This window comes from Sminthopsis crassicaudata, chromosome 2, assembly GCF_048593235.1.
Source record: "Sminthopsis crassicaudata isolate SCR6 chromosome 2, ASM4859323v1, whole genome shotgun sequence".
Classification (NCBI taxonomy): Eukaryota; Metazoa; Chordata; class Mammalia; order Dasyuromorphia; family Dasyuridae; genus Sminthopsis; species Sminthopsis crassicaudata.
Window position 1 is genome coordinate 151,982,520 of NC_133618.1, and position 23,187 is coordinate 152,005,706.

General features: G+C 33.6%; 1 protein-coding gene across 2 annotated transcripts in view; it reads left to right on the forward strand.

The window, feature by feature from the left end:
- The window catches only part of NINL (ninein like), a 157,079-nt gene that overhangs the window by 125,535 nt on the left and 8,357 nt on the right, over positions 1-23,187 (forward strand). For both annotated transcript variants that reach the window (XM_074287699.1, XM_074287700.1), the window contains 7 exons: positions 914-1,260; positions 3,118-4,584; positions 6,656-6,760; positions 8,704-8,773; positions 10,185-10,343; positions 13,553-13,666; positions 19,756-19,968. In XM_074287699.1, the coding sequence (XP_074143800.1) occupies positions 914-1,260; positions 3,118-4,584; positions 6,656-6,760; positions 8,704-8,773; positions 10,185-10,343; positions 13,553-13,666; positions 19,756-19,968 (2,475 nt within the window). The remainder of the gene's footprint in view (positions 1-913; positions 1,261-3,117; positions 4,585-6,655; positions 6,761-8,703; positions 8,774-10,184; positions 10,344-13,552; positions 13,667-19,755; positions 19,969-23,187) is intronic.

The window sequence follows — 23,187 nt, forward strand, 5'->3', positions numbered from 1 at the left end:
AGAGTTACCTGGTCATGACTTCTCCAACATAATGCAACCAGTATATGTCAGAGGCAAGACTTGAACTCAAAGTCTTCTTGACCCTGAGGCTACTTCTTTATTCACTGTGCCACGCAGTTTCTTACTATATTCATTCTCTCCCCCTCTCAAATATAAATATAGTGACAAATAAGAATAAAGATCTAGATTTATCTTTTGGGCAAGTAGATGGTATAGTCAGGAAGTCTCATCCACCTGAGTTCAACTCCAGTTTATCCTTATTAGCTCTGTGACCCTGGTCAAGTTCTTTAATCCTGTTTGCTTCAATTTCCTCAACTGTGAGGGGAGGTTAAATAGCACTTTATTCTTTTAAAAAATTATCTTGTTAGACTAATACTATTATTTGCTTAAAACTTTTTTCTCCTCTCAGGTACAGTAACAAAAATTGATTATCCCATGTCATATTCCCCAAGTAAATGAGAGTTAGAAGAGGTAGGCTATTCTTATGCACCTTTCATTTTTGTCTCCCAGAGTAGATTAATGCAAAACTTGAAATTAAAATTGTCCTTGTCCCTGTGCTAGAGTTGAGGTATTCATCAGTGGCCAGATAAAATCACATAACTCTTCTCTAAATTTTGTTTCCAGTTCCAAAAACATTTATAGATGCCCTTCATGGTGTTTATAATAAGTACTTACTTTCCATTCTCTCAACAATTGTTAAGCCTTTTGCCCCACTTGGGTAGTATAGGTGCAGCCTATAAAAACAGTATTATTGATGATAGTTTTATCTTCATTTCTAATGTTTTTATGCAACAACAAATTATAGGTTTAGATTTTTTTTAATTATACATCTCTCTTTTGATTTTTTAGAACTCCGTTGCAAGAAAAGTTGAGGAGCACTTCAGTAATATCCCAATGATGTCTTTTATTTCAGGTAAATTATTATGAACGAGAAATAGAGCTCATGAAAAAGAACTTTGAGAAGGAGAGAAAGGCCATTGAGCAAGGCTTTAAGATGGAGATCAGTGAGTTAGAAGATCAGAAGGCTGCTCTGGAAGTGCTGAATGTGAAATCTCAAGAGTTGATTGAAAACCTGAAAGATCAGATTCAAAAATCAACCCAGAGTCAAGAGTTTGAGAGAAAATTAGAGAAAGAGAGGTCAGAAATGGAACAGTACTACGCAAAGGAGATTTCCAGTCTAGGGCAGCGACTGGCCCAGGAAAAGGACCAACTAGAAGAAGAACTGAAATTGAAGCATCAAAGTGAGCTGCAGTTAATGAGGTCTGATTATGTATTTTCTTTCTGGATTTTCAAGACTGCACACTCTTGCCCGGAGCAAAAACTTGAAGTTGATCTAGTCAAATAAATGGGCTGCAACTGTAGCTCACTAATAGCCAGGGGGTGATGATTTATGGGTTGAGGTGGAAGAATAGGTGATAGGTGTTGGAAAGAAATTTATTTAAAGAAAAAAAGCTAATTCAAGAAAACTTTTAAAAATCAATTTGCTTATTAAATTGTAATTCACTTCTTCTTATATAATTCATGCTATACTTTCTGTTTCCAAATACCCAATGAGTAAGCCATTTTGTCATGTTAAAATTCTTTTCCATTTCGCCAATGGATATTTATAGAGATAATGAGATTGGAAAATTATGACAGAGCCTTGAAAAATTAATGAAAAAAGTATTTTTGGTTAGTGTGAGATTGAAAAGATTAAAATGTGAAGGCAGAAGAAAAATGTCTATGGGAAAAATGTATAGTCTTATGAGTTTTCAGGGACTAGAAACATGAAACATAACTTCATGTACATACTTGTTTTGAGCCCTCAAGTTTTATTTAACACAGTGTTATCTAGTCAATACTCAGCTAGTGTGTTCCATACTAATTCCTAAGGACATCAATCTTTGAGGAAGCTTTACTTGGATCAGAGTTTGGCAGCATTTTTTGAATTGTTTCCATTAATATAGCCTAGGAAGTTATGCTCTACTGTGAAGCTGACATTTAAATATGAAGAAATAATCACTGAAAAGGAAATTAATAGATTTTCTCCAGAGAAGATTTTCATTTATTTTTGTTCAATGAAGCCCTGAGACACATACCTAAATATGGTAAAATTAATTGTTTTGGAATCGCTTTATATCCTATAGAATGCAAGCAATGATTTCTCCCTCTTCAACTCAGCCCATAAAGATGAATTGACATCCCTTTTTGCTTTTACACTGTCTTACTTTCTCTGTGTAAAGCTTGGTACAATATTTAGCAAAAAAGACACTTGGATTACTTCTTTGTCTGCACCTCTGAAATCCTCTTTTTTAATCTTTCAAAAAACCAGGTTTGAATGAAATTCAATTGTTTAAACTTATTATGAATTGCCTACATACACACCACATTTAAAATCTATATTTATACATTTTCAAGTAGGACATGTGAAAATTAGTATGTATGTAAACATGTTATAAAGCAACTCACAATAACAGCTTAACTTGCTTTAAAGGGGAGATCAACTTTGATTTAAAAAGCAAGCTTATGTTATTTGATACATGATAAATGTTAACATTTAGCCAAGAGATTCACATTCAAAAGAAAAGGCAGCTGCAACCTTGATGACTCAGTCTTCTACTCTTGTTCAGTAACTGCTAACTTAACACATTTCATTAAAACCCAAGTGATGGGACATTTTTAGTCCAACAGGGTTTTTGTGCTTTAAGCTTTAATGATTTCTAATTCAAGTTGACAACCTTTCTCCTTGAAAATCTGTATAGAATTGGACTGCTTGATGCCACTGGCCTTCTATATTGAAAATACAATCTTTTCTCATTCCTTCTTTGAATATTCTATTTCTTACTTATAAAATCTTTTACCATTTTGAGAATCTATTTTATTTGCTCATGAGGCTTAATTCTATTTTTAAAATACATTGAGTTATGCACTTTTGTGAAAAAGAAAATTTGAAGAATAATAGTTGCTTTGATGCATTTTTGGTGGGTATAGTAAAAAAGAGCACATGAGCTAAATATATTAAAACAAACAAGGTGACTTTTCTCACCTTAAAAGCAAGATCTGTGATGTAGGCTAGAAGAGCCAACAATATGTATATTGTTATCGAACAAGGGTTAATGTAAAATTGTTTATCTGCAGGACAGAGGCAGAGATGGAACTGAATCAAAAGCTGTCATGGGCAGAAGCCCAGAATGCTGAAAATTATGAGAAGTTATTAGTGCAACATCAGCATGAAAAGGAAGACATGTTACGGAGATTTAGCCTGCAAGTGAAAGAGATAAAGGAACAATATGATTTAGGAAAAAAGCAATGGGAAGAGAAAGAAAAGGAAATAATTACTCAGTATAAAAAGAAAGAGCTAAAGCTGGAAGAAAGAATGAATGAAGAGCATGCTAGGATATGCAAAATGTTTGTCATTGAAAAGGAAAAGGTCGAACTCACTTACAAAATGCAAATAGAAAGGCTTACCCATGAAACAGAGAAAATGAGGGCCCTCTTATCTGATGAGAAAAGACAGATAAATAATGAAACCAAGTGTGTAACTAGCCAAGAAATATTTTTTCCACACAAAAGCAGAAACCAAGGGAACCTGTATGAAGAGGACTGGAAACAAGGTGAGCTGTTATTGGTATGGCCTGAATCCAAAGGTGAAAATCATGATAAGTCTGAAGATGTGTTTTTTATTCAAAACAAGAAAGAAATTGAAGGAGAAAATATTAGTGATTTAGGAACAAAATATGTAACTGAACTAAAAGACCAAAATTTCCCTACTGAGACTGCTCACAAATCATGTGAGTTTCCGACATCACTGTCATCTGAAAGACCATTTGATAGTGTTAGGATCAATGATACCAACTTGACTTTGCCAAAGACAAAAGAAGCCATAATTCTTTCTCCAGGGGGAGCATATGCCCCACCACCCAGATCTGAAGAAGAGTGGAAAATTGAAGAACAACAGATGAAGAAACAATTGATTTCTGTTGATGAAAGAGATATCCAGAATGAAAATTTCTCAAGCCATCTTAGTATCATAGAAGAGAAGTTGCTTTTATTGAAAACAGAGAAGAATGATATGGTTGCTCAGTTTCCCCAGAGAGCGAACCTGATTTCAACTCTAGAGCCAAAAAAGAGTTTAATTTTTTCTGGAAATGAAGCTTTTGAGAAGCAGAGAGCAGTTCTTGAAAAACAAGCTGGGAAACTCACTGAAAAGCTGGAATTAGTGAAAATGAAGGAAAAAGGCTTAACCACACAGGTACAAGAGACAGAGGAGCAGGCCCAGAAACACATAATAGCTTTGGAGCACGAACTTTGTCTTCGGGAAGAAGCTATTAAGAAGGGAGCAAAATTATTAGATATGTATGTACAGTCACATCAGCAGCTAGAAGACCAATTGAGGACCAAGGAAGAGGAATTATCAACACTACGGGAAAAGGAGGAAGTGATTCTTAATCAATTAAAGCAGAAGGAGGAGGCTATGGAAGAAAAGAGGTGGGAAACTGAGACGCAGCTAGAAAGAGAAAAGGATGAGATGAAGATTAAGCTGGTTCAGCTGGAAGAGCTTGTTGGGGTCCTTGAGAAAGAAACAAATTCAAGAGAAATTGACAGGTTTGATTTCTAAACATTTGTGGGGTAGGGAGGTAAGGTTAATTAAAAAAATAATAATAATAATAATTAAGTGGTCATTGTTTACTAATGACTCCTCACATCCATCTTTTCTTTGCTAACCTATCACAACACTTAAAGATGAGTTAAGAAGATGAAGGAGTTTGGGGAGTTATAGTGTGAGCTGGAACATTTATCTTCTGGTTTATCCTGTCTCTATTTTATCCAAATGGAGGAATAAGTATTTAATTTTTCAATGACCTCCTATGCATTAGTCACTTCCTAAGTATTACAGCATCTTTTTTTTCCCCTGCGGCAATTGGGGTTAAGTGACTTGCCCAAAGTCACACAGCTAGGAAGTGTTAAGTGTCTGAGACTAAATTTGAACTCAAGTCCTCCTGACTTTAGGGCTGGGTGCTCTACCCACTGTGTTACCTAGCTGCCCTTACAGCCTTTTTCTAGGCATCTGTCAGACTTGTTGAAATTACTTGTTAAAAAGTAGAGTGCTATAAGTAAGGAAAAGATAAGAAAATGAGTGAAAATTAGAAGCAGGCTAAAGTAGGATCATGTACAATGTTATAGGTTTTACATGATGGCGTTTTAAACATGCAGTGAGGACTTTAAATTAAATGAAGTGTTTTTGATTTGTTTTCTAAGTTGTTGTGATTGTGATTGTGTTTGTGAATCCATTAAAGCTTCTAGTATCTATTTAATGAGATATTGAGGAGTCAAGACACTGTTCAGATATTGATCTTTGATCAGTCTGACCTCAGCTTAATAAATATACTGCCTTTTATTTTCTTGTATTCTAATGATAGACCAACTTCCTCTAACTTGGTAGGCGTTTTGTCAGAACATGTGAAAAGTAACAGAGTTGGGAATTTAAATTAAGTTCCTGTTTAAAAATCCCACAAATTCTTCCAGATTGAGACTTTTGAGATAGTGTAACCTCTAGGTCCCCTTGAGCTAAAAAAAAAATTTGATTCATTGGCATTTTCCATATGGTTACATTTTAGTGTATGAAATGAGAAGGCTTTTGTTGTGTTTGCAATTGACTTGCTTCTACTTAGATTGGATTTCTCTTGAGTAGGCTTAAGTTAAAATATTATTGCCTCCTTAAGAATCCTGATTTCTCGATTTTTCTCTTTACCAATTCACCATATAAGCCCATGATTTCCTTTGCATGTTTTTAGAAAGTTAAGGAGTTATGGAAGTGAAGAGCTGTTTGATACTAAATCATTAATTCATAGAATAAATGCCCATCATACATATTGTTCCTTAACTATTGTAGGATTTGGGGGAGAAAGAAATAGAATATATGGATATATTGATTGATCATGGCTGATATATTTACCCACCCTACCTCACTACCTAAGTATACTAAGGACAAATTATATAAGTAGCAGGAGTAAGATTTAGATTGATTCATCATTATTAGTCATTATTTCCCATTCATGGTTAACATTTAAATAAGTGAGTGATCTCTACTAGTTACATGTTAGAAAAATGAATATTCTGATAGATAGATTTCCTTCATCCTATTGCCACTCAGACCTCCATTTTCTCTTATTATATAATCCCCTCAATTCATTTTTTCTTTTCAAAGCTATCTCTGTAAATAGTTGTAGATGTTTCCTAGATTTCTGTGGTTGGTCTCAGAGTGGTACAAAAAGAAAGACTAGTAAAGAAGAAAGATTATCTATCACTCTTAAGACTTCTGTGAGTAGAACACCTATGTATTTTTATCTCCCAGTATTGCTACCTTTCTTGGCTTTCACCTTGCCTTGTCATAGATAATGGGTGTAATTTAGTCACTGGAATCTACTTAATATCATTTTAAAGTCACCTGCAGGTTGTTGCTGGGCATGGGCACTAGTGCCAATTAACAATTCTCATGGAAGTCTATCCTGTAAAATTACCAAGAAAACATCAACATATGACATTATTGAATGGGGAAGATAGGACAGGAAGATTTTTATAAGGTTTCCTTCCATTGGAAACCAGGCTAAAAAGTAAAATAAAAATAGCAGCCATACCCCCAGCATCATAATTGGGTTTTTTTCTTTATCTGCAGAATTGAGTTGTGTAAACTTTCTGAAGATAACCGTTTACTAAAAAATAAGCTAAAAAAGTTTCAGCAGGATCTAGACGATATAGAAATGGAAAGTGATCAACAGAGGTAAGGGCTCTTTTTATATTATTTAAGGGGTTATAGCCTACACCCTTCCATGTTGCTAGTCCAGATGATATGTGAGAAGAGGGTGGAACATACCTTCTGATTCAACATTTAAGGATTCTGTGACCTTTGACTGCCTGGACCCTTTTGACACAAGCATCCCCAAGAGAATAGGTAAAGTATTGCCAAGAGTCCAGTCCTTGTGGACCTTTTTATACAGTGTTTTTATTTCCCCAAATCCTTTGGTGTTTGCTGTGCTATTAGACCTCTAATAGCTTGTAGAATAAATTAGTGCATGAGTCTCCCCCAAGGACACACATTATATAGGAGAATACAAACAAAGACACAGAGAAGAGTATCCAGGCAACTGAATTCCCTAGGGAGGGAGGAGCCACTCACAAAATATCTCGCTTGATCTCTAATTTTCCTTCATGAAAACATATTGAGTTCTGTAATGTAAGGATCAGCCTAAAAACGTTAGCCCAGATTAAGTTCTCTCATTATAGGTTGGCCTTAGGAGGTGAAAGACTCTGATGCTTTTAGCAGAATTATTGAAAACATGGTAGAAAGGAAGTGCGAAGCCTGGAATCAGGAAGACTAATTGTTATGATTTCTACTCTGACCTTAGATAATTGCAACCTGTATGATCTTGGACAAGTCATTTGACCCTGTTTGCCTGTTTTCTCATCTGTAAAATGAGTTGGAAAAGGAAATGGCAAACCACTCCAGCATCTCTTTCAAGAAAATCCCAGATAGGATCTTAGAGTCAGATATGACTGAAAGGGAGAAATGAATAATCTTATAGTTCTCCAGAACATTTGCTCTTCTTTACTGTGTTATGATAGCCCTTTTACTTTAGAAAATTACCAGTAGATGTGTGTGTGTGTGTGTGTGTGTGTGTGTGTGTGTGTGTGTGGAGAGGGAGAGAGAGATGTTCAATTGCTCAATGGTATCTGACTCTTCATAGCTCTGTGAACTTTATCCATTTCTTAACAAAAATACTGGAGTGGTTTGCCATTTCCTTCTCCAGATCATTTTACAGATGAGGAAACTGAGGCAAACAGGGTTAAGTAACTTGCCCAAGGATATAAAGTTAGTACATTCCTAAAACCAGATTTGATCTGAGAACTTCCTGACTCCATATCTGATGCTCTATTCAAGATACCATTTAACTGTTTCTCATTTATGTATATGCAAATACATATTGCTATATTTCTTCAGAAGATTTTTGTGAAGAATTAATACCACCACCACTACCCCCCCAAAAAATCTTCTATGTCTGAAGAATATGGTCAAGAGAGTGTTTTGATAGTTCAATGCAAGTTCTTACATGTCAAGTATATACTTTGTCAATGAAATAAATGTATTAAAGAATAATATACTTTTGAGAAAAAGGAAACAGAAACTGTAAGTAGCCTAATCTTTAAACTAAGACAATATGTAGTAAAAAAAATTTAATTGCTTATATAAATATTGCTGATACAGTATTAGAAACATGTTTAAAAATATTACATAGAGAAGGAAGTTCAGAAAGAAAAACAAATGGGACAATTTGATTACTATGTCAAATTATATATATTTACAAATACAAGCCATATGTAAAAATTTTCTATAATTTAATATGCAGTCCTCCTTTTCTTTTTATATGGATTTGACTGTATTTGTTAATATCTATTAGATTCATAATGATAAAAAATGACAGTTCAAAATCCAAACCAATGATAATACAAATGGAATGTAACTTAGATGAAATAAATTATTTGATACAACAGTTATACACATTTTACTAATATATACAATTTCTGATATAATATAACATTAGAATAATTAATACATATTTATTAGTATATAAGAATGGGTTCACTTGCTCAAAATGTGAACAGTGTAGTGACATTTTCCCCCAATTGTGGCCAGTCCTGTTAATGATTTTTTTTCTTTCTAAATAGGAAGCAAATAGAAGAATTAAACAGAGAAAAGGATGAGGCTTTCATTGAAAGAGAAGAATATAGTAAACAGGTAAAATATTGACATCTTTTTCTGAGATGCCTAAGAATAAACTAAAAATCTGAGAGTATGAGGTTCTTCTTGGTCAAGTGACTCTAATCACATTAGAATCATTTCATTTTAGAGAGGCAAGTATCCTTCAAGATTGAGTCCTACCTCTTCACTGTATGGGAACAGAAACACATGCATAGATGGTATTGTGGTTTGCCCAAGGTTACTCAATTAGTAAGTGATAGAGCTGGAACTAGAAGCAGTGTTTTTTCCATTAAATCATAAAAATAACACTATAGTAAAGATATGTTTTTGTGGTTTTTTTTTTTTAAAGAACTGCAGTTTTTGCTGGAAGCAACATTAATAATAGATGACAAATATTTAGCATTTTAAAGTTTACAAATGACTTTATATACATTGTCATTTGATCCTTACAAAAAAAGATTTATAAAGGAGATATTATTATCTTCACTTTATAAATTACTAAACCGAATTCCAGAAAGATTAAGTGATTTGTCTATGACCACATAACTAGAAAGTGTTAGAGGTAGGATTCAAACTGATGTTTCTCCTAATTTCAGCTTTAGTTAGTTCCCTTTCCACTTCCTTAGCTTCCCTTACATGATATCATTATAATATATTAGTTAATGGAGTTTATGCATTAATATTTAAAATAATTTTTCCAGAAATGAGTTTTTAAAATTTTGGCAACCATGTTTTATTTTAATATGGTGTTTCATTACACTATGTAATGTATTTTAATATGTGGGCAGAGGTTTTCAGAACACTGGAATCAAATTATCATCGAATAATAACTATGTTTTTAGAATGTATATACCTGTTCCATTTCTATGTTATGTACTAAAATACTTTATCAAGGAATGAAATGAAAATTATTACTTTTTTCTTAATTGTTGAGCTGTCAATGAGATTTCTTTCTGTTTTTTTAAAAAACAAATTTGTATTGTTATCTGTACCTAGATTTCTCTCCTTCCCTTCCCAGAGAGCCATCTCTTATTTTAAAAAAAAGAAAAGAAAGAAAGAAAAAAAAAGTAAACAATAAAAGCATCCAAAAAATCTGACAATAAATTCAATGTTATATTCACCTTTACAAAGGTGTAGGGGGGAAGTTGTCTTCTCTATCTCTTCTCTGTAATTTTGCAACATTCATTTTCATTTTCGTGGTTGTCATTCTTTCCATTTATATTGTTATAACAATATGCTATATATATATATTATGCTATATATAATAACAATATGTTATAGTTTGCAGATTTTTTTTGGCTCTGAAGAATGTTCCACAATTCTCTGTTTATCATATTTGTTGTTGTTGTTATTGTTTTTTGTAGTGCAGTAATATTACATTGCTTTCATATACTACAATTTGTTTAGCCATTTTCTCTCTCATTTAAAAAAAAATCTTTTCCTCTAGACAGAGAAACACAAGACTGAAATCTCCCAGCTCAATACCAAGATCAGTAAGTTGACTGATGAGGTCTCTGTGCTCCAGGCTCAGAATGAGAGCAGCCAACACATTGTACAGCAATTAACACAGAGACTTACTGAAGAAGGTCATCAGAAAAAGGAGAAGGTGAGTGGAGCTGGGCAGTTGCAAGAGATAAGCCAAAAAATTAGAAGAAAGGCAGTTGGTCAAGAGTCACAAGGACAGAGGGAAGAAGAGAAATGAAAAGCAGCCAGGTAAAAAGTCTAGAGTCTGTTGGTTGACGAATGGAATCAGGACTTCTACTGGTAATAGATCAGAAAAGAAAAGAAAATGATTGCTCCAAGATTCAAGACCTGTTAAGAAGAAGCCAATGGTTTCATATAATAATCTTTTAGTATTGTAGGGTGAAGACTGGAAAAGTAAAACTAAGAAATCAAATATTTTGAAATCTTTATTTACACAATTAGGAAAGACCATTGGTTTTTTTTCTTTCTCAATTTTGTTAAGTCAACTAACATTTTATTAAGCCTCAGCCAAGAGATGAGGATACAAAGAAAGGCAGAAGATAGTCTCTGCTTTTAAGGAAGTAGGGTAAAGAGGGAAATGACATGTAGATGAATATGTGGGAATACACACACACACACATACATGTGCACATACAAGGGGATAGTCTCAAATGGGAGACATTAATATTAAGAATAACTAGAAAATACTTTTTTGAAGAAGGGATTTTTAAATGAAACTTGAAGAAAGCCAGGAGGTGAACATGAGGAGAGATGTTTCCAAATAAGAGCAGATCTCTTAAGTCCAGATTAATATTTCTAGAGCAAATAGAATTGCAATGACCTTTGGGAGTTGGGAGTTTGGATGTGGAAGGTCCTTTCCTCTGTATGATGCTATTATGCCATCACCAAAGTGGAGCTCATTCTATTCTGTGGCCACTGAACAATAACAAAGAGTAGTATAATCTTAATTGGTTGTTGTGAAGAAAACATTGTGTAAATTTTAAAGTGCTTTGGAAGCCTAGAAGCACTATAACTGTGAGCAATTGCTCTTATGTCTATGCATATCATAATAATGACAAGTGACATTTATGAAGAATTTGAAAGATTGCAAAGCACAATATACAATACCTCATTTAACTTTTATGGTAGCCCTCTGAAACAGGTGATAAGGTATTAGGTACACACAGAAAGAAATTGAGTCTCAGTGAAGTTAAAAGACTTTCCAAGGGGCACATAGATAATAAGAATCAAATGCAGTAAGAAATAAAATGGTAATTTTGGGGGAGTTTTGCAGAAGGCACATACAATATGGGAAGGTCAGTAGACAATTCAAAATTGCATAAAAATTATATATGTGTATATGTATATAGTATTATATAATATCAACCCAAATTTTGCAATCAAATACTACAAGTACTTCATAAAACCAAAAGAAAAAATTCATATTTCTTCTCTGGTACAAAAGGGTGGGCCAGAAAATTTAATGCAGATTTTTCATATTATACGGGCCTCTAATCCCCACAATGTGGAAAGGATAACAATATGTGTATATGTACCTGTACCTGCTTATACATACAAATATATATAATTAATATTATCTATAAAATGAATTTTGATCTTATAAAAAAAAAGAATCAAATGCAGAATTTGATACTTTACCTTTCCTAGCTCTGAATTCAGTATTTTTAACATTATCTCACATAGAGCTGCATATCTCTTCCCAGTACAGAAACCTAGAATAATATTAGTGCCTATCATCCTTATACCACAACATCCAAATGATGTTTTCCCTGAAAGTCAGTAATTTAATATATAATATATTTTCCCCAGTTGCATATTAAAACTATTTTTAAACTTTAAAAAAAGTTTTTAGTTCCAAATTCTGACCTTCCCTTCTTGAGATCTTAAGCAATCAGATGTAGGTTATACACAAGTAATCATATAAAACATAATGAAATCATTTTGTACAAGAAGACTAAAATAAAATTTTGAAAAAGAATGAAAGAAAGTGAAAATAGCATGCTTCTTTCTATATTCAAACAATATCAGCTATTTCTCTGGAAGCTGATAATATACTTCATTATTAGTCCTTTGGGTTGTCTTGGATTATTGTATTGCTGAAAATAGCTAAGTCATTCATTAAACAATATTCCTGTTACTGTCGACAATGTTCTAATTCTACCCACTTCACTTTGCATCAGTTCACCTAAGTCTTTCCAGGTTTTTCTGAAATCATCCTGCTTGTCATTTCTTATAGAACAATAATATTCCTTATAATACTATACCACAACTTGTTTAGCCATCCCCAATTGATGGACATCAATTTGATTTCTTATTCTTAGCCATCACAAAAAAAGCTGCTATAAATATTTTTGCATTAATGGGTCTTTTTTCCTTTTTTGATGTCTTTGGAATATATACCTAACAATAGTTATTGCTTAATCAAAAAAAAGTGTGCATAGTTTTATATCCCCTTTGGTCTTAGTTCCAAATTGCTCTATAGAATGGTTGGATTAGCTCACAATTCCATCAACCTTGCATTCCTTCCAACATCCATCATTTTCCTTTTTTGTCATATTAGCCAATCTGATAGATATAAAGTAGTAACTTAGAATTGTTTTAATGTGCATTTCTCTAATCAATTTTGAGTGACTTAGAGCATTTTTTCATATGACCATAGATGGCTTAGATTTCTTTGAAAATCTCCTGTTCATATGTTTTGAATATTTATCAATTTGGGAATGACTTGCATTTTTGTAAATTTGACTCAATTTTCTAGCTATTTGAGAAATGAGGCCTTTATTAGAAATGTGTTGCAAAGATTTTTCTCAGTTTTCTGCTTTCCTCCTAATTTTGGTTGCATTGGTTTAATTTGTACAAGAATTTTTAAATTTTACATAATCAAAGTTATCTTTTCCATTTTGTAATGCTCTCCATATTTTCTTTGGTCCTAAAATTTCCCTTTATACATAGATCTAAGTCAGTAATTTAGAAAAACTTAACTTTCCTTACATTTCATGCTTATTGTTTTTAAAATTCTGGAACTTTATATTCTGTTAAATTCTGAAAAAAAAATTGTTTATTTCTTTGGGTTGGTAGGAAACATCATATTTGTATTCCTAGCACATATCTCAGTACCTGGCACATTACTACTACATATTGAATGAATGAATGAAAAGAACTTTTAAAAATATCTTCCAAGCTCAGGAAAACTCTTTAAATCTAGAAAAGAGAATATTTAATAAATCAATAGTGTATTGACAACTTACCCATTTATCCATTTCTCAAGTAAACAAAGTCATCAGGTTGCTAAAATGTTACTTATATTTGTGAATTTAATCTAAAATACAGGATGGTCAAATCCAAGAACTGGAGCTGGAGCTTGACCATGTGAATCAAGAATGCCAGTCTCTGAGACTTTCAGAATTACAGCTGAGAGAGAAGCTTGAAGAAAATCAGGATCAGGTACATGTCATCTGTGAATCTCCCACATATTTCTCTCTGATCCATATATGCTGTGAATGGCAAGGCTGAGTTTTGAAAGCCAAGTCCTGGCACTAATTTTAGTGTGACTTTAGGTGACTCTTTTAAATTCCCATCAGGTCTTCATATAAAAAAGTTTAGGGGCAGCTAGGTGGTGCAGTGGATAGAGCACTAGCCCTGAATTTAAGAGGACCTGAGTTCAAATTTGATTTCAGACACTTAACACTTCCTAGCTGTGTGACCCTGGGCAAGTCACTTAACCCCAGCTTCAAAAATAAATAAATAAATAAAATTTTAAAAGTTTAAATCATGAGGTAGTTTTATACACAAGACTGTTGTGAAAAAAAACTGGAAAATGTAAAGGATCACTGGAATCATGTGTGGTTAACTAATGATGATAATAATAGTAATACTGATGTATAGAGTTTTAAAGTTTGCAGAGCACTTTATATACATTGTCTCATTAGTGCCTTATAACAACCTTGGAGGGCAAATACTATAGATATTCTTATTTTAGGTGAGGAAGTTAAGAATCAGAAAGATTTAGTAAAGTACCTATCCAGAGGGAATGGTGCAGGAAAGATGATATATCTGAAGAATTGCCACTATTAATGTATAACATTTACTGTTGTCCAAAAATGGACAAAAATGTCCAGCTAATGTCACTTGGGAAGGAGTAGGTCTGAAATCCCGGGTCTCCTGAATGTCTATCTTGCCATGTTTGTAGACAGGATGCTGAAATTAGACATAAAAAGATGACATCACAATTAAATATGTGTGGGAAATTATGTTTTAATTGAATCTTTAAAATACAAAAATGAATCAATCTTTCTTTTTCTCAGTTTGTGTCAAATCTGATGTTGAAGTCTAAACAGAGGCAAAAGCTCCACTGCTCCCAAGGCTTCACATTATTATAGATTTAATCACCAGCTCAATAGAAATATGTAAATAATTTGTCTGTTATGTCTAGAGGTTTCCCCTGAATTCTACACTTGGATATAAACAATGATGTCCTTTCTCTGAGTCTAACTTTGAACTTGCTGTTCCTAAGGCTAAGATCAACAATAGAGTTGGTCTGCTTTAAGGAGTTTCTCAAAATAGAACTTCAGACTCAGGAGCAGTCCACCCAAGCCTGCATACAAGACAGCAGGTTAGGGCTAATTAATCTTCTGAGGCTAATTAAGTCTCTGCACTTGAAGGAAATGAGGGAATAATTGTAAAAAAGATGATATATCTGGTGCTACAGCTGTTAATGTATAACTATTATAATTGTACAAAAATGGAATGGGTTGCTTAGAGAAGTATTGAATTTTCCATTATTAGAGGCCATCTAAGGTTGAATGAATAATGGATATTGTAAATAACATCTGTCTTCAAGTATAGGTTGGACTAGATGACTTCTTAAACTCCTTCCATCTTTGAATTTCTGGATTCTATAATATGTGTTGTCTTGTGTATGATCCTTTTAACACTTCTAGGGCTGAAGGGAACTTTGAGAAATAGTACAGAATCATACAATTCCAGAATTAATTAAATGTTCGAAGGCTATCTATCCTGACCCTTATCTGTTATGGAATATTTTCTACAATAGTTCTAGCAAGAAGTCATCTGGTCTCTGCTATTTAAATACTTCTACTTTAAGGAAGCTCATGTCAAGGAGAAACTGTTGTTTAAACCATTTCAGACTTACTAGATTATCTTTAATTTCTCAGAAAAGAAGATCTTTATAATATGTCTCAAGGATTCATTCCCTTAAATCTCACAGTTAGGAAATTCCCCCCTAAATTCTTGCATATTGTCTTGCAACAACATAAGCCAATTTTATTTTGTTATTCTTTTGTGATTTAAAGTATATTGGTAAAATTCGATCATAATTCTAAATTACAGATAAGAAAAATTATATGAGGTTGTAAAATAAACAAGTGGAGAAGAAAAAATCAAAATAGTATCCATTTTGGAAATGCAAACTCATCTGTTTTGGGGACAAATGAAAAAGAATGTGATTGTTCTGTTTTGGTATTGTTGAATCATTTCAGTCATGTCTGACTCTTTGTGACCCCATTTGGGGTTTTCTTGGCAAAAATATTGGAGTGGGTTGCTATTTCTTTCACCAGCTCATTTTACAGATGAGGAAACTGAAGTAAATTGAGTTAAGGCATACTAAGGCAAATAGGGTCACACAGCTGGTAAGGGTCTGAGGCCAAATTTGAACTCAGGAAGATGAATCTTCCTGACTTCAGACCCAGCTTTCTCTGCACAGTGCTACCTAGCTGTCCCTTTAGATTTTTCTGTGAAAAGGAAATTATTTTTGTTATTGTTATAATATTGTTATTTTTTATTGTTATTTACACTTGTATAAATCCAAAATGAAAGAATACCCAAAGGGCATAAGGTAAAAAGTTAAGAACAAATTAGAGGTACTAACAAAGATAGAATGGCAGAAAAAAAATTCAGGATTGTTGGAACTTGCTGATGCTTAATATTGCTCCCTCCCCAGAAAGATGTGGCCATTTAACAAAGTGTTTTAGGTACTTTTTGCTTTGAAATTCTGGCATTTTGCATGTCAGAGTCATGTTGAGCAAAATTAACCATTGTCAGAGTAATGAATCAGGATTGTATTAAATGCTTATTATGTGCTGAATGTTGGTGATAAATAGACACAAGTGAAATCACCCTCCTCTCAAGGAGTTTGCTTTCTTTTCTTTTTTTTTTTTTTTTTTTTTTTTTTAAATAACAACCTTATATTTTCAAAACATATGCAAAGGTAGTTTTCAACATTTACCTTTGCATAACCATGTGTTCCAAATTTTTATTCCTCCCTTCTCCCCACCCCCTCCTTGATAGCAAGTAATCCAATATATGTTAAACATGTACAATTCTTCTGAACATATTCCACATTTATTTATACTGCACAAGAAAAATAAGATCAAAAAGAAAAAAACAAAAACAAAAACAAAAAGCAAGCAAACAACAAAAAGGTGAAAATACTATGTTCTGATCCATACACACTCCCCATAGTTCTCTTTCTGGATGCATTTGGCTCTCTCCATCATGTCTGTTGCAATTGGCCTGAATCATCTCATTGTTGAAAAGAGCCACTTCCAGGGGGCAGCTAGGTGGCACAGTGGAGAGAGAACTGACCCCTGAAGTCAGGAGGACCTGAGTTCAAATAGGGCCTCAAACACTTAACACCTCCTAGCTGTGTGACCCTGGGCAAGTCACTTAACCCCAATTGCCTCAGCCAAAAAAAAAAAAAAAGAAGAGTTGCTTCCATCCGAATTAATCAAGGGAATTTGCACTCTAAATTGACATGGCTCTATATTGATATAGTGTTCTAAAGCAGAGCTTCTTAAAAATTTTTTTCACTAACAACCCTTTTTTGCCTGAAAAATTTTTATGTAACACGAGATATATAGGTATATAAAATTGGTATACAAATCAAACATTTACTGATAATCAAAAAGAAATTTATTTTAAAACTATTCTTTGACATACATATAATTTTACTATTTATTAAAGATGAAAGCAAATTTGCATACTTATGAGATATGATAGTCAAAGAGGATTCCTGAGGATTAGCTTAGCAAACTACTTTTGAAGTAGAAAATAAGAAGGAAAGGTTAGGAGGACAATTGAAAAAAATATATATTCTAGAATAATTTCTATCTTCTATTACCTTTTCTAATGAGAGGCCACTATAGGCTATCTCTCGGGGATACTTTTCAGAAGTGACATTTAGTACAAATGTGAGTGGCTGACTTGTTGATGAGAGGAGACTTAGATTGGGATAATATATAATCATGGTTCTAGAAGAAAAACAAGGCAGGTTAAAACCATCAAAAGTGACCATTGTACTCTTTTATGCAATTTTAAAAATTTGAGCTGGAAAGTCACCAGCAAAAATGAATTTTTTCCCTGCCCAAAGAAGAATATTTCCATTCACAAACCACAAATCCACTATATACAGCTTGCTTGTGTGTAGTATGGTAGTACCAGCATTGCCCTACTTTTCTCTCTCTTTCTCTTTTTTTTCTTAGGAATTATTCATAGTAATATAGCATGTAAGTAATTTATAAAGTATTTTTAAGCTATTTCGTTGACAGTTTGCTTTTCTTCTTCCCTTGTATTATAGTAATTGTATATGGAAACATAGGCCTTATTTAACTGCATCTAGGGAGACAGGTGAGGCCCTATAATTGTCATCCCAGTTGCTATTTCTCTTGAAGAAGACTTGAAAAATTTTTGGTGTCATTTATCCATATTTGTCACTAAAAATTTTTCAATCATAGAAGTCAAGAGTTGCTTTTGTTCTGAGAGAACCTCCCATTCTCTACACAGTGCAGGGCAAATTCTTGAGATATAGCTAACACTTAGAATGGTGCTGGAGGTACTTAATCAATGCTAATTAATTGTTGTGGCCTTCAGGATAAAAAAAACTGAATGGCAGCAGTGACATCCTCTTGGAAACAGCTTTCTGGAATTTCCACATGAGAGCTCATCTTCTGTTTTTACTTCCTCTCAGTTTGAGTAATAAGGACAGAAGCTTATTGTCTTTTCATGGTAATATTGTGAATGACAATATAATGAACTTTGTGTTATCTGTCATGTTTGGGACATAGAAGCTAGTGCAGGGTTCTGGGTAATCAAAAAGTTAATGTGCAGACACACACATGCTATAAAAATAATAGGTAACATTTATGTTGTATCTGCTGTGTCAGGTGCTGTTCTAAGTGCTTTATAATTATTAAGTCATTTCATTCTCACAACAATCTTAGGAGGTCAGCACTATTATTATTCATAAAATTATTGTCATACAATACATAATCAATACAAATATTATTATTAATAATTAGCCAACAGTGATACTGTGGATATTATAAGCATTATTATATTTATAAAATTATTATTTGCATACGAATTTATGTTTATGTCTTTTGTATTTTTATGTATAATTTATGTGTTTATATTTATACAAATGTAAAACCAGGTGGCACAGTAGATAGTGGCACAGTCCTGTAATCAGGAAGATTCATCTCCTTGAATTCAAATCCAGCCTCAGACATTTACTAGCTATGTGAACCTAGGCAAGTCACTTAACCCTGTTTGCCTTAGTTCCTTGTCTGTTAAATGAGCTGGAGAAAGAAATGACAAACCATGTCACTGTCTCTGCCAAGAAAACCCCAAATGGGGTCACAAAGAGTCATATACCAGGGGAAAACAACTGAACAGCAACTTCCATGCAAATATAAATAATATTCATATTGGGGGCAGCTACGTGGCGCAGTGGATAGAGCATCAGCCTTGAATTCAGGAGGACCCGAGTTCAAATGTGGTCTCAGACACTTAACACTTCCTAGTTGTGTGACCCTGGGCAAGTCACTTAACCCCAGCCTCATGGGGGGGGGGGGATTCATATTATTATTTCATGTTATCATTTCATTCATTTTCTGAAGAAAACAGGTTAAGTGACTTGCCCAAAGTTGCAGAGGCATTATGTGGGGCCTGGGATTATATTTGAACTCAAGTCCTCTTAACTCCAGGCCCAGCTCTCTTGTTACTTCACTAACTCCCCAATTATGGAGAACTAGAGTACAATAAAATACACTTAAAGCAAAAATTCTGTTGACCTTAACTTAAACCTTCATTGATTTTTTAGAAATGCTTGAACATTCTGCAGTATCTCAGGATGAATTGTGGATGTAACTTTTTGCTCTGTGGGTAGACTAGCGTGTGGTTATTGAGGAATTCTGAATATAATAGATGCCAGTTTTACTTGCCCAGAGTCACACAGTTAGGAAGTGTTAAGAGTCTGAGGTCACATTTGAACTCAGGTCCTCTTGACTTCAAGGCTGGTGCTGTATCCACTGTACCACTTAGTTACCCCAAATTGTTATTATTCTAAGACCAAAAAGGTTTCTGAGCACATTTTCCAACTTTTGTGATTAGGTGTTTCCTAAACTTGGTATTGTTGTTGGTATTACTATCTCTCATTCCATACTTCCCCAGTCCAACCAGAGCCCCCTTTGCTACTGTTTCTAGTAATGACTACAATTTTTCCTACTGGGATACAGTTACTAGAAGCCAAGGAAAGGTTGAAGCTGGCGCAGTCCCAACACGCAGAGGAGATGCTTCAAGTAAAGGAGCAGATGTTCCAGTTGGTGCCTCAGGATTATGTGACTGAGTTACAGAATGCATTGGCAAAAGAACAGCAGATGGTTCAGCATGTCCGGGAGGATTTTAAATTCTACACAGAGCAGGCGAGTAGACAACTGGCAAGGCAGAAGGTAAGCAGGGAATGCTGATGTGAGGTGGTATATTCAGGATCCTGGGGACTTATTTTGGCTTCAAGATAGCCATTTGAGAATCATTTTGCTAATAGTAGAAGGAATGTTTTGGCTAATTGTCCAATTATTCAGAAAAAAATAAAATTCAAACTAGAATTTCCCCTCAAAATGACATTTATGGGGGTGAATCTCTAAACCAAGTGAAATGGAAAATATTATAGGCCTACCTTTGTTTGTTCATTCCTCTAAGGCCTTATTACTAAAAATTAATCATTGTAGGCTTTTCTAAAGGCCAAAGAGCAGACAAGCTTAAGAAGTAACTGATTATATTTGGGCAGCAAGGCTATTAAAATTCATGGTTTATTTATCTTTTTTTTTTCAAAACTAAGATACTTCTAAATTAGGCTTCTCCAATAGTTCAGCCAATGGAGGAAATGAGAAGAATTGTAATTAATTTGCAAATGAATTCCTATGAGTCTTTATAAAAAACACAACATATACCTAATGCCTTCCCCTCTTTTTAAAAGTAAGCAGAACAAAACCTTTAGGGATCTTTGCCTCAAAAGAGTTTTCACTAATGTATATTTTACCTTTAGATTCTCATATTCAAAACCAGTATTATAGGGGTATTAAAAATCTGTACCAAATGAGAATGAATACTACAGGGCTGTAGTGCTAGAAAACTTTATAATTTCTTACATCCTATATTACTGTGAGTAATTGCTAAGTAAAAAAAGAAAGGTGATCACTACTTTAATATGGATATTGGTATTCCAGGGATCTCCAGAAATGGGAAAGGGTGTCAAAGAGACCAACTACTATAAGAAAGATTATGCCCAAGAAGACATGATAGCAGAGTGAGATTTTATTACAACTAGAAATTAGAAATAAAGCAGGAATTAGACATCTGAGATGAATAAGTAAAAGGGAAAGAAAAGACATGAGAGAAAGACATTGGTTACTTCATTGGAAAAAATCAAATAACTTAACAAAAATGATCTATATTAAGGAAATATCCAGAAGTACAGACAAAGGCATTGATGATGCCATAATTAAAGTAGAACCCATTAGAATTAAATTGAAAATGTGTATGGACAGAAGACAGATAGACATAGAGACAGAGATGAAAAGAGAGGGGGAGAAGTCCTAAAGAAAGAGACATTTATGAAAATGGTGTGATTAAAAGAAATTCTCCCAATTCTTCCTTAATTTGAGAGGTGGATTTTTTCTCAGTTAATAGTAGTTTGTGTTTTCCAATTATGTGTAAATAATAGTTTTTAATATTAATTTTTGTAAGACCTGAATTCCAAATTTTTTCTCCTTTCCTCCCGTTCTTCCTACTCCCCAAGACAGCAAGTAATCTGATATAGGATATACTTGTGTAATTATTTTGAGAAATGGCTTTTTAATGCTACTTAGAATTCCAGCCCATAATTGGATTGATTTTTGAATGCTTTTCTAAAAATGTTGGATTTTATGAGTGTTTTTTTTTTTTTTTTTTTTTTTTTTTTTTTTTTTGTGGGATGACCTAGTGGGAAAAACACAGCTACAAATAATTACATTTAAACTGCTTTTAAGATTTCATTATCTTCCTTTGAGACTTAAGGCCTCAAGAGAAACTTAAAGCTGAATCTTTTCCCCATCCATTTTCTGAGAGCTTCAGTAAATGTTCAAATGTCCCAAATCTGTGTGTTGTCTTACTCTATTGAAGTTGAGGATTCCAGATGGGGTAGAATGTTGAGGCGGAACTAGGGAGGTATCTGTGATACAGAAATTAACCTCCTTTTTGCCTTTCATTTTATTTTGTCTCAGGTTCATAAAATTAAGGTAAAAGCAGTATCAACAGTTTTTGTATTTGTATTTTGGATGTGACTGGAACTGTTTAAAGCTGCAATATGCTAGGTTTGGATCAGTTATAAAAAAGAATTTCCTAACTACAAAAATTGAGTTTTATATTCAAAAAGGTAAACAAGAAAGACTATGTAATCTCAATAACACTTTAAAAAACCAGAACATGAGCTGACCTATAATGGAGGGAATGAAATAGATGAACCCATCAGACACTAGTCACATCTTATATGTACTGAAAATGTTTGTCAAGAAAGAAAGGTGTGCATTGGAAATGCAAAAGTGGTCAGCGAAAGCAAATGAATTTAGCTCTTATACTGGGTAAAAGAGACTTGCAAAGAAAAGAGCAGGATAAAATAATTCTTCTAAAAGAAGAAAAACAAATTTATTTTCTCCTTAAGAGAAAATATCTCCTAATAAATGAAGCAGGAAATTAAATTATAGATAATACTGAAATGTGTAAGATATTGAACTCCTTTTAAAAAAAAAATCTATCTTTAATAAGAAAAATGAAGGGCAGAAATTTGGCTAATTAGGAAGTTATAAAGGCCATGCAAAAATTGTTATTGGCAAAAAGTAGATAAAGGAATATTTACAAAATATGAACTTATAGATTTGTCTAGCATGTTATTCTGGGATCTTAAAGAATTGAATTTTACTTCTGTTTAATTTTGTGCATTTACTGGGGGTACAAGTAATGAACAACTGGGGAGATGTTCACACATTCAACATCCATTTATCCATTCTGCAAACACTCTTAGGGGACTAAATGTATGCAAGCCAGTATAATAGTTTCTGTATGACAAAATGAATAAGACAAGGCCTCTGCCAATAAGTAGCTTAGTTTTGGAGATAAAAGAATTGGACACAAATACTTTAGGATGTGTTATTTTCTAGGAGATGGGATTTCCCAGAATTGAAATTCCTCCCATTCACACAGATTGCAATTCATAAACATTTATGGCTTAGAAGATAAGTCCATGGGAGTTCCCTTAGTCAGGTGAGGGTTGAGTAAGTCTAGCACTTTTGCCACTATTTCATGCTTATTTTCAAGTCTTCAAATATGGGCACAGGAATGGACTGTGCATATCGGCTGTCTAAGAACCAACCTAAGTGCAAAGATGCTCACTATCAGGAGCTCAGCCCCAGGAGAGAATGTTTTTGATCACAAAAAACAAGTGAAAATAATCTACCAAGAAATGAAGAGGTTGCAACCTGTGTGCACATTAGTGAAACCACAAATCTTTTAGTATTGAAATAATTCTTTTGAAACGTGACATGGAGTGGTTTGAGAAGTGACCATAGAATTTAGTCATAGAATCATAAATTGATAGTTGGAATTTATAGATTTATACTACCTTACAGTTCCTT